This window comes from Orbilia oligospora, assembly GCF_000225545.1.
Source record: "Orbilia oligospora ATCC 24927 unplaced genomic scaffold scaffold00054, whole genome shotgun sequence".
Lineage (NCBI taxonomy): Eukaryota > Fungi > Ascomycota > Orbiliomycetes > Orbiliales > Orbiliaceae > Orbilia > Orbilia oligospora.
The window spans coordinates 1,768,033-1,780,381 of record NW_011645611.1 but is presented as its reverse complement, the minus strand read 5'-3'; the positions used below and the strand labels follow the sequence as shown (position 1 = coordinate 1,780,381).

Here is a 12,349-nt window from a genome sequence, read left to right as displayed (position 1 = left end):
ACATATTACCATCGAAGAACATCCATTCCTATATATAAACTTTATAAAGTTAGATCTAATTAGAATTGCTGTTGGGTATCGTTTACTTCAAACCCCTCGGGTTCATATTATAAGGAGGCTCGGATTCCAATTTTCACAAAGGCTTTCAACCATATAGATATGGACGAAACATCTCGGACTCGATACCGTGGGTTAATTTGAACTGCATTATGGAGTTAGTTTCTGCGTCTTTTAGATGCATACTTCTGCAACTCGCTATAGATGGTACCACGGTAGGCCAGTACCGTTTCATTTGAGCGTTTGAACATTTGAGCTACCAAGAGGAGATCCCGGTTGCAGGATATGGAAACATATGGAATATAATGATGTCCGCAATCGACTATTACGGTGTCTCAGGACTGAACCTAGGTATCTCATTATCCAAAGGCTAGATTACAAACTCCTCTGATATCATTGCGTAGTTATTTGAAACCATTGACTAGTATGCAATTCCATTACGAAAGCATGGAAATTTCCGGTCCGTGGGAATTACGATTACATACTAGACTATTGATGGAAGGATTAGCCCATTGTCGATGTACTAATGATGGTATGGCCTTCATGGCAAAGGAAAAGTGAGAATGCTGTTTCTGAGTAAGTCAGAAGGCAAGGACGGCTAATAGTTAGGGTAAATACTTATATGGTAAGCATATTTTTAATCAATAGATGAAGATTGTTTCGTACGCGTACCCAAACCACCGGGGTGTGAAGGTACTACGGTATTAAAATAAGAATTTTCGAGATACATAGACATCTCTTGAACTTCTATTGAGTTTGGAGTGAGAGTACCCTGGTGAAATTAAAATCCGCAGCCCTCACCAATAAATTGGTTGTGATTGTTCCATGTATTAATATTGCCTTGTAATTTAACAAATAGAGAATGTCATTTGAAATTCGTGATAACGATCAATTTGTAAATCATAATAGATATGGCTATATGGCTATAGTACATGTTCAGATCGAAGGACCACAGACGCAACAATACAGTCTCGGAACCAAACTGTGTTGGGAGCAACAATAACTTAACAGCCGCATGGCTAACAATACAACACGTAGCACTGCATGCATGCGACCACAGGCAACAGCGATTAGAAGCCGGAGCTCTAGCTATAGGCACTCACTCGAATATTCACATCCTAAACGACAATCCAATTTCAAATAGATTATATTATACGTCGCTATGATGCTGAAAATCGATAATGCATACTTATGTATTCATCTGAATTCATGGGTGCTCGTGTAGCGCGGCATATAGGTAATTCGCTGGTGCTGCCCAGCTGCCTAGGGTATTACAGGGATATGGATGAAGGCTTGTTGACATCAAAAAGACAGAAAGTTCCCACCATATGCATGCCATAGTTAACCATGGCTCAGACCTAGTTAGTTAATTGACGACAGACTCGGCCTAACCCCAAGTGGAAATAGTCCCATGGCCGCTAACTAGCACTTACGAATAACCTTTTAATCATCCTTGCATGTGCATGTTTCAACGGCTGTCTGACTCGGGGCTGAAGTTTGGGCCTGGGTTAACTTGTTAGACTGTCGAACATTCGATTATTCATAGCCCCACATTTACACGATTAATATTCGCCATCACAAAAAATACTTAGTAGATCCCAAAAAAGAAAGAAAGAAGGAAACACTTCGACGTGCGTACGGATTTGATCTCAAGATCTTGAATTTAAGTACTTTAGATGATTTCAGTTGCGTACTACTAACTGTTACATTCGCCCCCTATAACGACGCTTCAAGCTAGGAACATTAGCATATCAACGAGTTCAAACCCTCAGTTGCGCGAACGTGGCCCCGAAAATCAAAAAAAAAAAAAAAACAAATGCCCAGCCGCAAGACTCTATCCCGGTGTTTCGAGATTGCTCAAAAGAGATTCAAAGATGAGATCGCAAAACCTCTGCTCACAAAAGATCCAAAACACCGAGAAGCAATCGAACGATTTTTATTCGGCATGGAAATCGCCGCTCTGGAGAAAACCTGCAAGGATCTGAGAAATAAAGCAGAAGATAAAGCTAATAACAACGCTGCTAAACTTTGGACGACACTAGACCAATTGAAAGGAGCAGCTGATGTTTTCATGGAGTTCGCCCCAGAAAGTATTTCAATAGTGTGGTTTGGGATAAGTTCCTTGATAACGGTAGGCATCAATGATTAATTCGTATGGTGCTACAATATACATTAAACTAGATACAGTTTAGTATATGAACGGAGCTGATGAGAATGACATGAAATCTAGGTCGGTAGTGCAAGGGTTCAAACTAAACTCCTTATTTGTGGGACTTGCGATAGCATCGCCAATATTATTGGTGATTGTGTGCGATGGGAAGCTCGTATGCATTTGTCCCAGAACAGCGAAGCATTGCCACAATTTGATGTCTGGGAATCAGAAATGCCGAATCTTATATTCAGCGTTCTGGATTTTCTTTGGGGCGCTCGCCCTCATCTTGACGACAGTAGAATCAAAAGTACGATGCCCTCGCTATGGTGCCAAACTTACTTATGGCTTATGGTTTGGTCTACTAAACTCTCATTAAAAACTGTCATTTGCCTACTTAGGAATCGGAAGCTCTATAAAGGACCTTTTTACAAAGGAATTACAGCAAAAAGTGGATTCCCTCTTGGAACAATATGCCGACATTGTCAAGCTGGCGCACGCCCATTTTGAGGAGTCCGTATTCCAAGAAAGCCTTAGTAAGAATTTAAAACCCCCCGATAAGTTGACATCTGAAGGAAATCGAATCTTCTGGGGCTAATTGTCGGCTCTTACCCAGAAACCGGCTTGAAACTTGACCAAATACTCAGTGATATGCGAAAATATGTGTCAATCAGTGCGGATATTATAGACGCTATCCAGAGGGACTCTCTCGAAGTTGAACTTAACCGTCAACAATCCAAATTAACTCACCCGGTGTCGTATAAAGATCATTTTAATGCTCTAAATGACAGGATAGATAGAATAATCAGGAACCGTGGCGGGCGCCTAATTGCAGGTTGGTTATTCGGGGAGGATGCCTACACTAATTGGAAATCCAAAGTTGAAACGCACTTTCTGTGCCTTAAGGGACCTCGTGGGCACGGTAAATCCGCTGCTATGATGAGTGCTCACAGGGAAATCATTAGCACAACCGATAGCACCCTGCCGCCAGTCATATGTCATTTCTTTTTTAAGAAAGGGGACCAAGACATGCAAAATGCCCGGACTTGTGTGGAATCAGTTCTTTACCAACTTCTCAGCAGTAACGAGTTGCATAGCAGTATCCCAGCCCTTATTTCCGCAGTCGAAGCGCTTAATCCTAGTTTTGGAACTCCAGGGCTAGGAGGAGGAGGGACTGCTGCCAGCTTTATGACCAACATCACCTCGATTTGCGCAGCCATCAGAAAGGTCGGAGAAGCTATCCCCAATAGACTCTATATCATGATTGATGCACTCGATGAGTGTCATGACAGACAAGAGTATGATCTTCTTCAAGAGCTGGAAGAACTGGTGAAAAATCAAACAGATGGAATCAGGGTGATTATCTCGGCCAGAGATAGCATTGATATTGTTAACGAGCTTTTGGGGCCAAAGAACGGACGGAGCAGCACAGGGGATGCAATAGACTCCCTCCCAACTTATATAAAAGTGATAGAAATCACATCAGAAAAGAACTCCCGCGACTTGGAAGACTACCTCAAACATGACGTGAGCTTTTTGTTAAGACGAAGAATTGACCCGCAGCTGAAAGACTACTTTGATTTGGAGCTATCCAGAATCGTAAAAATCATAAAGGGAAAAGCGAAAGGTGATTTTACATTAGCTAGAATGATTATTGCTAATTTACAACAGCCGTCGAAGGAATCTTTGGAAAAGAAAGTTCAAAGGCTGCCAGCAGCAATTGGGGCGATATACATGTCAAGTATAGAAGCTCTTAGCCCCGACGAACAAGAATTTATCGTTTCAGCCCTCAAATGGGTAGTCTGGAGTGTTTCAGGAATAACGGTCATCGAGATATCTGACCATTACAGGGAGCTCTACCAGCGGAACACAGACACAGATTTGAGTCATTACGGCAAAACCGAACAAGTCGACCAAAACCCGATATTCTCTAAAATCAGGCAACTTATCAAGAAGAACCCATACCAGGATCCAGAGATCAAAGACATCATTTATCACTTAGAGAACGCTGGTCGGGACTTTTTCAAATTCGATCGTAACACAGGCATAGTTGGCGTCGATATTTCGATCCGGGAGTGGATACAGGAAGATACCAAATTATCGAAGGCAGTTTCGGCAACCCAAGAGGCCCGTGGCTTCAACCGATACCGAGAAGGAGGGAACACTGTTTTCAAATTCACACTTACTCGTATGTCCCATTGACAATTGGCTACTGGTGCTGCCTCCACGGAGTCAAATATCAGGTTAAGTGAGGTTATCTGCTAATATTATGGCACTTGTGACGATTTTAGCTTCTTTCGTTCAATATGGAGATAGTCTATCTGAGCTCTTTAACAGGAAAGAAGCCCACATGTCGATTGCTTTAAGTATCTGTCTGTACCCCAGACTAGTCGTACAGTTTTTCCTGTCAAAAGATACGTGTTTTCTGCTCCGCCCTTTCAGCTATATCAGACTGGCTAAGATTTAGCTAACGACGGGTTCTGGTCGACTAGTGCGGGCTTTAAATAACGAATCCTTCCAAAATGAGCATATGCATCGGCCGAATTTTCTTGAATATGCACGTGATATCGCGGAAGGGGAAACCCAACTCGATACTCAACTTGAGTACTTCAAGCAGCTACGAAACTGGCGAGGCCATGATGACTTCGAAAGTATAATGTTATGGCTTGGGGGAGAGTCTTATGGAGCTGAAGATGAAACATCTAAGCCAGCTGAAGGAACAGCCTACGAAATACCGGATACACAATCGGAAAATCTTGAGGGGATGAACGACGACACTCCTAGGCCTAGAAGATATGAAATTGATCACTGGCATGACCATATTCGGAGCTTACAAGCATGGTGGAGTGATGAGAGTATCGAAGATAGCTGGTGGTCCGATTTACTGACCGAACTCCTGATATTTACTCGGCCAGAAAATTGGTGCCGCTGGAGGGCAGCTGTGTCTGAGGATTCTCCGCTAAACCTGATCTTTGAACACCCAATTCACACCGCTTGCAGATTAGGGCTACACCTTCTGGTAGATCTTTTGCTGAATGATTCTAGCATAAAGACCAAGACTGAAGAAACCCATCCCCGACAGGCTTCAACCGTAGAGGCTTTGAAGGCACTAAAGGTCTTATCCTTCAGCCTTCGAGATGAAGATTTCTCGATGGCGAGTCTGGCATTTATAGGTGCGATGGATAACGAACAGTTGGTTGATTTTCTGAGCTTGGAATTCGTTATGGATCGTTTGGTCTGGAAACAGAGAATGTTCAATCTCGAAAAAGTAATTGCTGCTCTCGACCCAGAGCTCCGTGTAACTTGGCTGGCTTATCAAAAATGCAACATACCGTCTATAGCAGCTGATAAATTCGAATTTTTACAAAGACTTGCTTCTCGAACTGGACGCTTGGGGCCATGGCATCCTGGGTTGGTGGAGGATATCAACCACTTTCTGGAAGGGCTCAGCTACGACAAAGTGCGCGCGGCGGATAAGCTTCGACTTTTGATTGCGACGAAACCGCGGTTGAATCCTAACCTAGAGCGATATTGCGATATAAGCAGCCCCAGCTTTGCGACACCTTTGTTTATGTCGGCTTTTTATCCGGAGACAACTAGATGCCTTATCAAACACGGAGCGAATGTCAACCCCCAAGTCCTGGAATCTGACGCATTTCATAGAGCTAGATATTTCTTTGATAGCGAACTGGACGATGCATACGAGGACGATCTCACTATTCCAAATTCAGTTTGGTCGTTTAAGCCGACGATGCCGCCTCTACTTGCGATACTGCAAAGCCTCAGTGAACTAAATGATCCCTCAGAGGAAATTCTACAAAGATATCTTGAATCTGCCAAGATCCTTATCGCAGAAGGGGCCCGTCTCGATGTTGAAGGTGAAGGAGGATCGACAGTCCTCCATCTTGCTGCACGAATCCGAAACCTCAAACTTTTCAAACTACTCTGTGTTTCGTGGGAGTGGGATGTCCACAAAGGAGACAATTTTGGGTGGACCCCTTTGCACTACCTCTTCAAAGATACACCGCCAAATGAACCAAGCCGAATCAAAGAAACTCTGGGAATATGCGAGGTAATATTGAAGATGAAAGGCCAGGGGAGGCTCGTCGTTGATCTTGTCGATGCCGAAGACAACAATAGTGAAACCCCTTTGGCCTTTGCAGTAAAAGCACGATTTAAAGAAGCTGTTTATGCATTGATAGAGCTAGGGGCGAATGTCCACGATGAAGACTGCGTTGGTGGAAACTGTTTCGACCATTTAGCCTTTGAAAGCGATGGAACCGACCCAGAAACTGAGGTCGCTATTGCTAACACATTATTTGAGGCCGGCGTGGACTCTACAAAACGCACAAAGGGCCGATATCCTCTCACATACGCAATAATCAAACGAAAGACCCATCTTATAGAAGTATTCCTCCCGAAATATAGCGAGAAGGGGAAACAGTGCCCTGACAACAATCCTCTTTTGGGTCGTGATGGATACTCCTGGGAAACATGGGCTCACTTGCTGATAGAGGGGGATCACAACTGGGATCGTGGCCTGACTGTACAAAGTGGCCACCCTGATCCTGAGACCTCGATGCGTTTGCTCAAGCAACTGATGACACTTGTCTCGGAGCATACAGATGTCACAGATTATTTCGGAAGAACGGATTGTAGGAATTGGAATGCCCTTCGTCGGGTCATTCGCTTTTATGATTTCGAGTTTACGAAATTTATCACAGCGATTAACCCAGATATTAAGCCTAGAGATCCCAATGGGCTTAACGTTTTGGACTACTGGTGCGAAATGCTTTCTAAAGACTTTGCTAAAGACGAAATAGATGAAGAGGAGCTAGAAACGCTAGAAAGGGGGAAAGAGATCCTGTATCACCTTATCGAGGTGAACATGCAGGAGCCCCCTCCACTCTCATTTTTGGAGACATCCATGTTCAAATCAAAACGTCCTATGAAGGTAGAAAATATGTTTGATCTAAAGAGAATCTTTGACAGATTTCGCCATCCATACAGAGACGAACACGGATGGACGATATACGACGTGCTCTTATGCAACGGTAGAAGCGATCTTATTCAATATCTGCCAGCAGAATCCTGCCCATCAGAGCCTGGTGAATTCTTGAAGCCTTCTAAACTAGGCCATAACCGCACTCAATCACTCACCTTATCAGAAGATGGCCTTGAATTTTTCGCGTCAGCGAGTAAGTCGCACCAGACGTCTAGTCATACGTTATCGTCACGCTAATTGAACTCCCCGGTGGGTTTGGAAACCTAGGTATGGGTTGGTGGAACTACGAGCGCTTGCGCGCAACTGTGTTATCCGATAATCCTGTGCCTCCGATCGATAAGATGTTCTACTTTGAAGTTCAAATCCCGAAAGTTGCACCGGGGTGGTAAGAACGCTTAAGCCCAGGCGCGAATTTTTGAGTGCCTATATCAGATCTAATAGGATGCTAACCATGCCACCACTGGCCACTTCTCGTAGGTGGAAGCACTGGAATGGGCCCATTCAATGGGAGATCGGTTTCCAAACCCTATTCCCCAAGAAAAAAATCACCTACGATACGAACGGTTCGGTCTCCAAAGGCTGGAAGGTTACGAAATGGCCATTCAAACCTAATAGGCAAGAGGTAGATCCGGAAGCGGAAATTGAATCCACCTACTGTCTTCTGTTACACCCACCAAAAGTCATCGGAAGTGGTATCAATCCGATTACGGGCACTGTCTTTTTTACAGTCGACGGTATTGTGCTGCCGGCGACTTTCCAAGTATCTCATCAACGATACTTCCCATCCTGGACCTTTGACTATGCCCCGCAAAGGGGGCGTGTAAATTTTGGGGGAGATCCTTTTATTTTCACGAAAGCGAATGATCCAGCGTGGTTGTTGGATGGAAGTGTAGATATTGATAATATCTCCCCTAGTCTAAAATTCACCAATGACGAGATGGATGAAGACGATATTTTGAGATTTGACTCTAGTCTTGATTTTCGTCAGCCGGATGAGTATAACGGGGAGGATTTTTGATCGGTTCTATCGTGTGTATTAAGGAATGATATCTATGGATCTATAGGTGCGCGCATGCAGAGACTCGATTTCATTTGAGACAAAGAGCGAATTCCCTTGTAAAAGTTGCTTAGTGCAATACTAACTTAACTATTCCATACGGCGGCGAGAGATGAAGAGTTAGGCTAAGTATTTTATAAATGTTTTATATTCTGGCTGCACTATAGCTTAGAGTCTCGCAAGCGTATCGATACAGGCGTCTCCTAGCCACTAGTATCAGCCTCCCAGGTCTACGAATTTGTGCATTTAGTTTATTTGGGGTTCCATTTGAATTTCAGGCGGATGTATGTTTTTGGTTCACGGCCCTCGGAAGCGATTTCAGATCTTACAGCAAACGCACGGCACTGATTTGGCGTTGGATTTGACTAGAAAATGACAATGTTAAGTCCGCCTAGCTCGTGAACGATAGGTTTTTTTTAGTGAGCATGGTGCGTCGAGACGAGGTCGTGGACTTATTCGCCGCTTTGGGCTTCGCCCCGCCAAGAGATTTTAAGCATTGTCAGAAAAGGCTAGCCGTGCCGTACCGACTTAGTATAATGTGGAACCAACAACGGTTTTCCCGGCTCGGCTGCACGTATTTAGCTTCGGCAACAGTTTCTGCTACGTCTACGACATCCCCGTTTTGTGTTGGCATCCGGTCTGGGTTTGTGTCATGTCACACGTGCAAAACGAAGCTTATAGGGCAAGGCTCACTATTATGGTTCCCAAACTTTTGCATTGAACTTTCATGATCCTAAAAGGTTCATGTAGCAAAGTGGCGTGATGAAAATCTTATCCAACATCCGCGCCGACTATCTTGAGGGGAGTTTTATGTACCCTATTTTTAAATCACTGAAGAACCCGGAAGCACCAGCAACTAGCTGGTTCATATGATTGATCATGTGTCTCTAGCTCTAATGGCGAATCAAATTGTGAAATGAGAAGATCAAGTGAATGTTCACAAGAATTTGTATTGTGTTTTACAAATGCCCTCTATGTCTAAATCAAAAGAAAATTTCTATATCAACACTGTGAAACCACAGTTTGTTCTCGATATTCATCCCCCAATTCATCTACCTAAATACAAGGATGCAATGGCGATTTTGTTTCTGCCATGGCATGGATTTGATTGGAAGGAAACAAAACCAAAACAAAACCAACACATTCTAATACACACTATCGTTCTGCCTGTACATATATGCTCCCCTAACACCCCGCCGCCGCTGTATTTACCTAAATACCTTGCTCCGAACTCTGGTTGAAGATTTAGGAGTATTGAATCTCTTCTTCTTCATCATCATCAGCTGGTTTACCTCCAGCCTTTGGTGGCTTGGGGAATGGTGGGCTAGGCTTCTTGCAGTAATCGTTATTGATCAACTCGATGTACTTGGGGAGGACCTTCAAGCTGTTGATAGCCTGGCAAGCAACAAGCTGAGCCTCGCAAAGAGCTTTGTAGTCAGCGATCTTCCTGACCTTGGAAGAACTGGTACAGCTCTTTTTCTGCTCAACACAGGCGTTCGAACAGGCGGCCTGGATTTCAGTGGGCTTGCGAGTGTACTCCTTGCGGCAAACTGCATCAGGCCAAGCTGTGCCAGGTCCAACAAAGAGCTTGAAGTGATAACCGGCATCGTACTTGCCCTTGCGGTTATGGCAGGATACGGCTGGTGCCTTAACATCACCGACGGGGAACTTGATGTTCTTCCACTTTGTGTTCTTAACGACGTCTTGGGGAACCATGGGTTTGGAGCACAAGGAATCATCAAGGTCGGGGCCCTTATCGCCTGGCTCCTCACCACCCTTGCCACCTGGATTGCCGTTATTATCATCAGGATTCTCACCATCATCCTTCTTGTCATCATCATCCTTCTTGTCATCATCATCCTTCTTGCCATCATCATCCTTCTTATCATCATCATCCTTCTTATCATCATCATCACCACCCTTGCCACCTGGGTTGCCCTTGTCATCATCGGGATTCTCATCATCATCCTTCTTGTCATCACCGTCGTCCTTCTTGTCATCATCATCATCCTCAGGCTCCTCAGGTTTGTCGCTAGGCTTGGTAGCGGGGACAGTAGTGGTAACGTAGACGGTGCCCTTACCAGGCCTGGCGGTAGTTGGTGCAGGGCCGCCGCTTGTTCGGGTAAGAGTGATGGTGGTAGTCTTACCACCATTTCCACGCCTTGAAGCAGGGACAGTGACAGTAGTATAGACTGTGTTCTTGTTATTTTTGCCGGTTGGTGCAGCCTCGCCGCTTGTTTGGGTAAGGGTGATGGTAGTCTTGGTGCGCTTCGCAGGAACGGTGACGGTAGTATAGACAGTATTCTTGTTATTCTTGCCGGTTGGTGCAGCCTCACCGCTTGTTTGGGTAAGGGTGATGGTAGTCTTGGTGCGCTTCGCAGGAACGGTGACGGTAGTATAAACAGTATTCTTGTTATTCTTGCCGGTTGGTGCAGGGCTGCCGCTTGTTTGGGTAAGAGTGATAGTAGTCTTAGCACGGGCTGGGACGGTAGTAGTAACGTAGACAGTCCCCTTGCCAGGCGGGTCGGTCTTTGGTGCAGGGCCGCCGCTTGTTCGGGTAAGAGTGATTGTGGTGGTCTGGGTGGGCTCATCATCATCATCATCATCGCCGCCTTCTTTATCATCGTCCTCTTTGTCGTCTTTATCGTCATCTTCGGGATCCGGAGTTGGTTCAGCCTTGCCGGGAACGGTGATCGTGGTTCTAGTGGTCTTGTCCGAGTTGAATGATTGTGTAGCCTCCGTTGGCGGTGGACCACCCTTTGTGACGGTAATAGTTTGAACAACCTTTGTAACGGTCTCATCACCATCTTCGTCATCATCGTCCTTGCAAACATCAGCAGTGCTAGCCGCGAGTTTCCGGTTGAAGTACAAACTGTAGTAGACATCACCACCACAGTATTGCCATTCTTCTTTCGGTGTCGTCGCATAGACTTTCCAGGTTGACGTGCACACTTTGGTACACATGGTATTATGATTTGGATTCTTTTGATGGACATCGACGAAGTGGGGGGAGAGTCTGCCTCCGCAGAAACATTCCCATCCACCTCTCATACCCGCGTATGGATATCCATTAGCAGAGCAGGCTTCGATACATGAGTCAATAGACAGATTATCACCAGAAACAGATTTCTCAAAGTGGGCGAGAAGCCATCCTAAACCCCAATCAGTACATTAGTGTGGTTCGAATTACCGGTTATATATTCGACTATTCGGTTCCCTTACCTCCATTACCAGACCAACATCCTGCGGACTCATAACCAAGTGGAGCATTTTCGATATCGAACTTCCTCTTGTAACAAGGATCCCTCCAGATACTGTATGATGTTTGACCACCGCACTGGCTGGTGCTATACTTGTTGAGGGTATTACCTTCACCGTCACCACAGGCGACATTGCAAGTGCCGGCGCTGGGAAGCTTATACTCAGATGGGTCGGCAGAACCGCACCAGCACTTCTTCGCACCATTGGGGCCTTTGAGGCCAGCGTAACGGAAACCAGCGGCCTTGCAGGAAGCAAAACACTTTTCCATATTCATATGCTTGGAAACTGCTGTATTGTGACACGAGCAGAAATCTGCAACATGGTAGGTCAAGGGGACATCGCCAGAGAAGCATCTAAGAAGTTGTATTAGAATTTGTAACTTGCGACTACGGCCATTACATTGTAAATTCTGAAGAAGATCAACTTACCCAACGTATTTCCAAGGAGTTGCGTGAACAATAGGTGGGAACCACGTCCACATTGTTGCAGTTCTCTTGTTCAGAGAGTGGGTCGAGAGGTCCAAGCCATTGCTAGGCGGGAGCGCGACGGCTGAGGCGAGGCCTATAAGCGCCGCGGGGGCAAGTAACGCCTTCAGAAACATCGTTCCAAAAGGTAGGAGTGATGCTGAGTGTATTCCAAAAGAGTGTAGCTGTTCTATAGACAATCCTTAAAAGAGTGATACGGATCGAAGGGGCAATCCTCAAAAGAGTGGTACGGACCCAAATGGATCCAGAGAGACAGCTATAGAGCTAAAGGAATGAAGCTCGAAGGCGGATGCTGAAAAAAGATGTTGAATTGTTTCGAAAACATGTCTAGTTAT

At 45.1% G+C, this 12,349-nt stretch overlaps 2 protein-coding genes across 2 annotated transcripts; one reads left to right on the top strand and one right to left on the bottom strand.

Annotated features, from left to right (window-relative positions):
* Positions 1-1,873: 1,873 nt before the first annotated feature.
* Positions 1,874-8,229, top strand: AOL_s00054g550 (uncharacterized protein; the record flags this gene model as incomplete). The annotated part of the gene is made up of 7 exons (XM_011121866.1): positions 1,874-2,188; positions 2,288-2,516; positions 2,608-2,742; positions 2,823-4,394; positions 4,699-7,404; positions 7,479-7,596; positions 7,689-8,229. 7 exons carry the CDS (start codon positions 1,874-1,876, stop codon positions 8,227-8,229), a joined length of 5,616 nt encoding a protein of 1,871 aa, XP_011120168.1.
* A 1,284-nt stretch (positions 8,230-9,513) lies between these two features.
* On the bottom strand, positions 9,514-12,130 carry AOL_s00054g549 (uncharacterized protein; the record flags this gene model as incomplete). The annotated part of the gene is made up of 3 exons (XM_011121865.1): positions 9,514-11,420; positions 11,491-11,882; positions 11,958-12,130. 3 exons carry the CDS (start codon positions 12,128-12,130, stop codon positions 9,514-9,516), a joined length of 2,472 nt encoding a protein of 823 aa, XP_011120167.1.
* Positions 12,131-12,349: the final 219 nt, after the last annotated feature.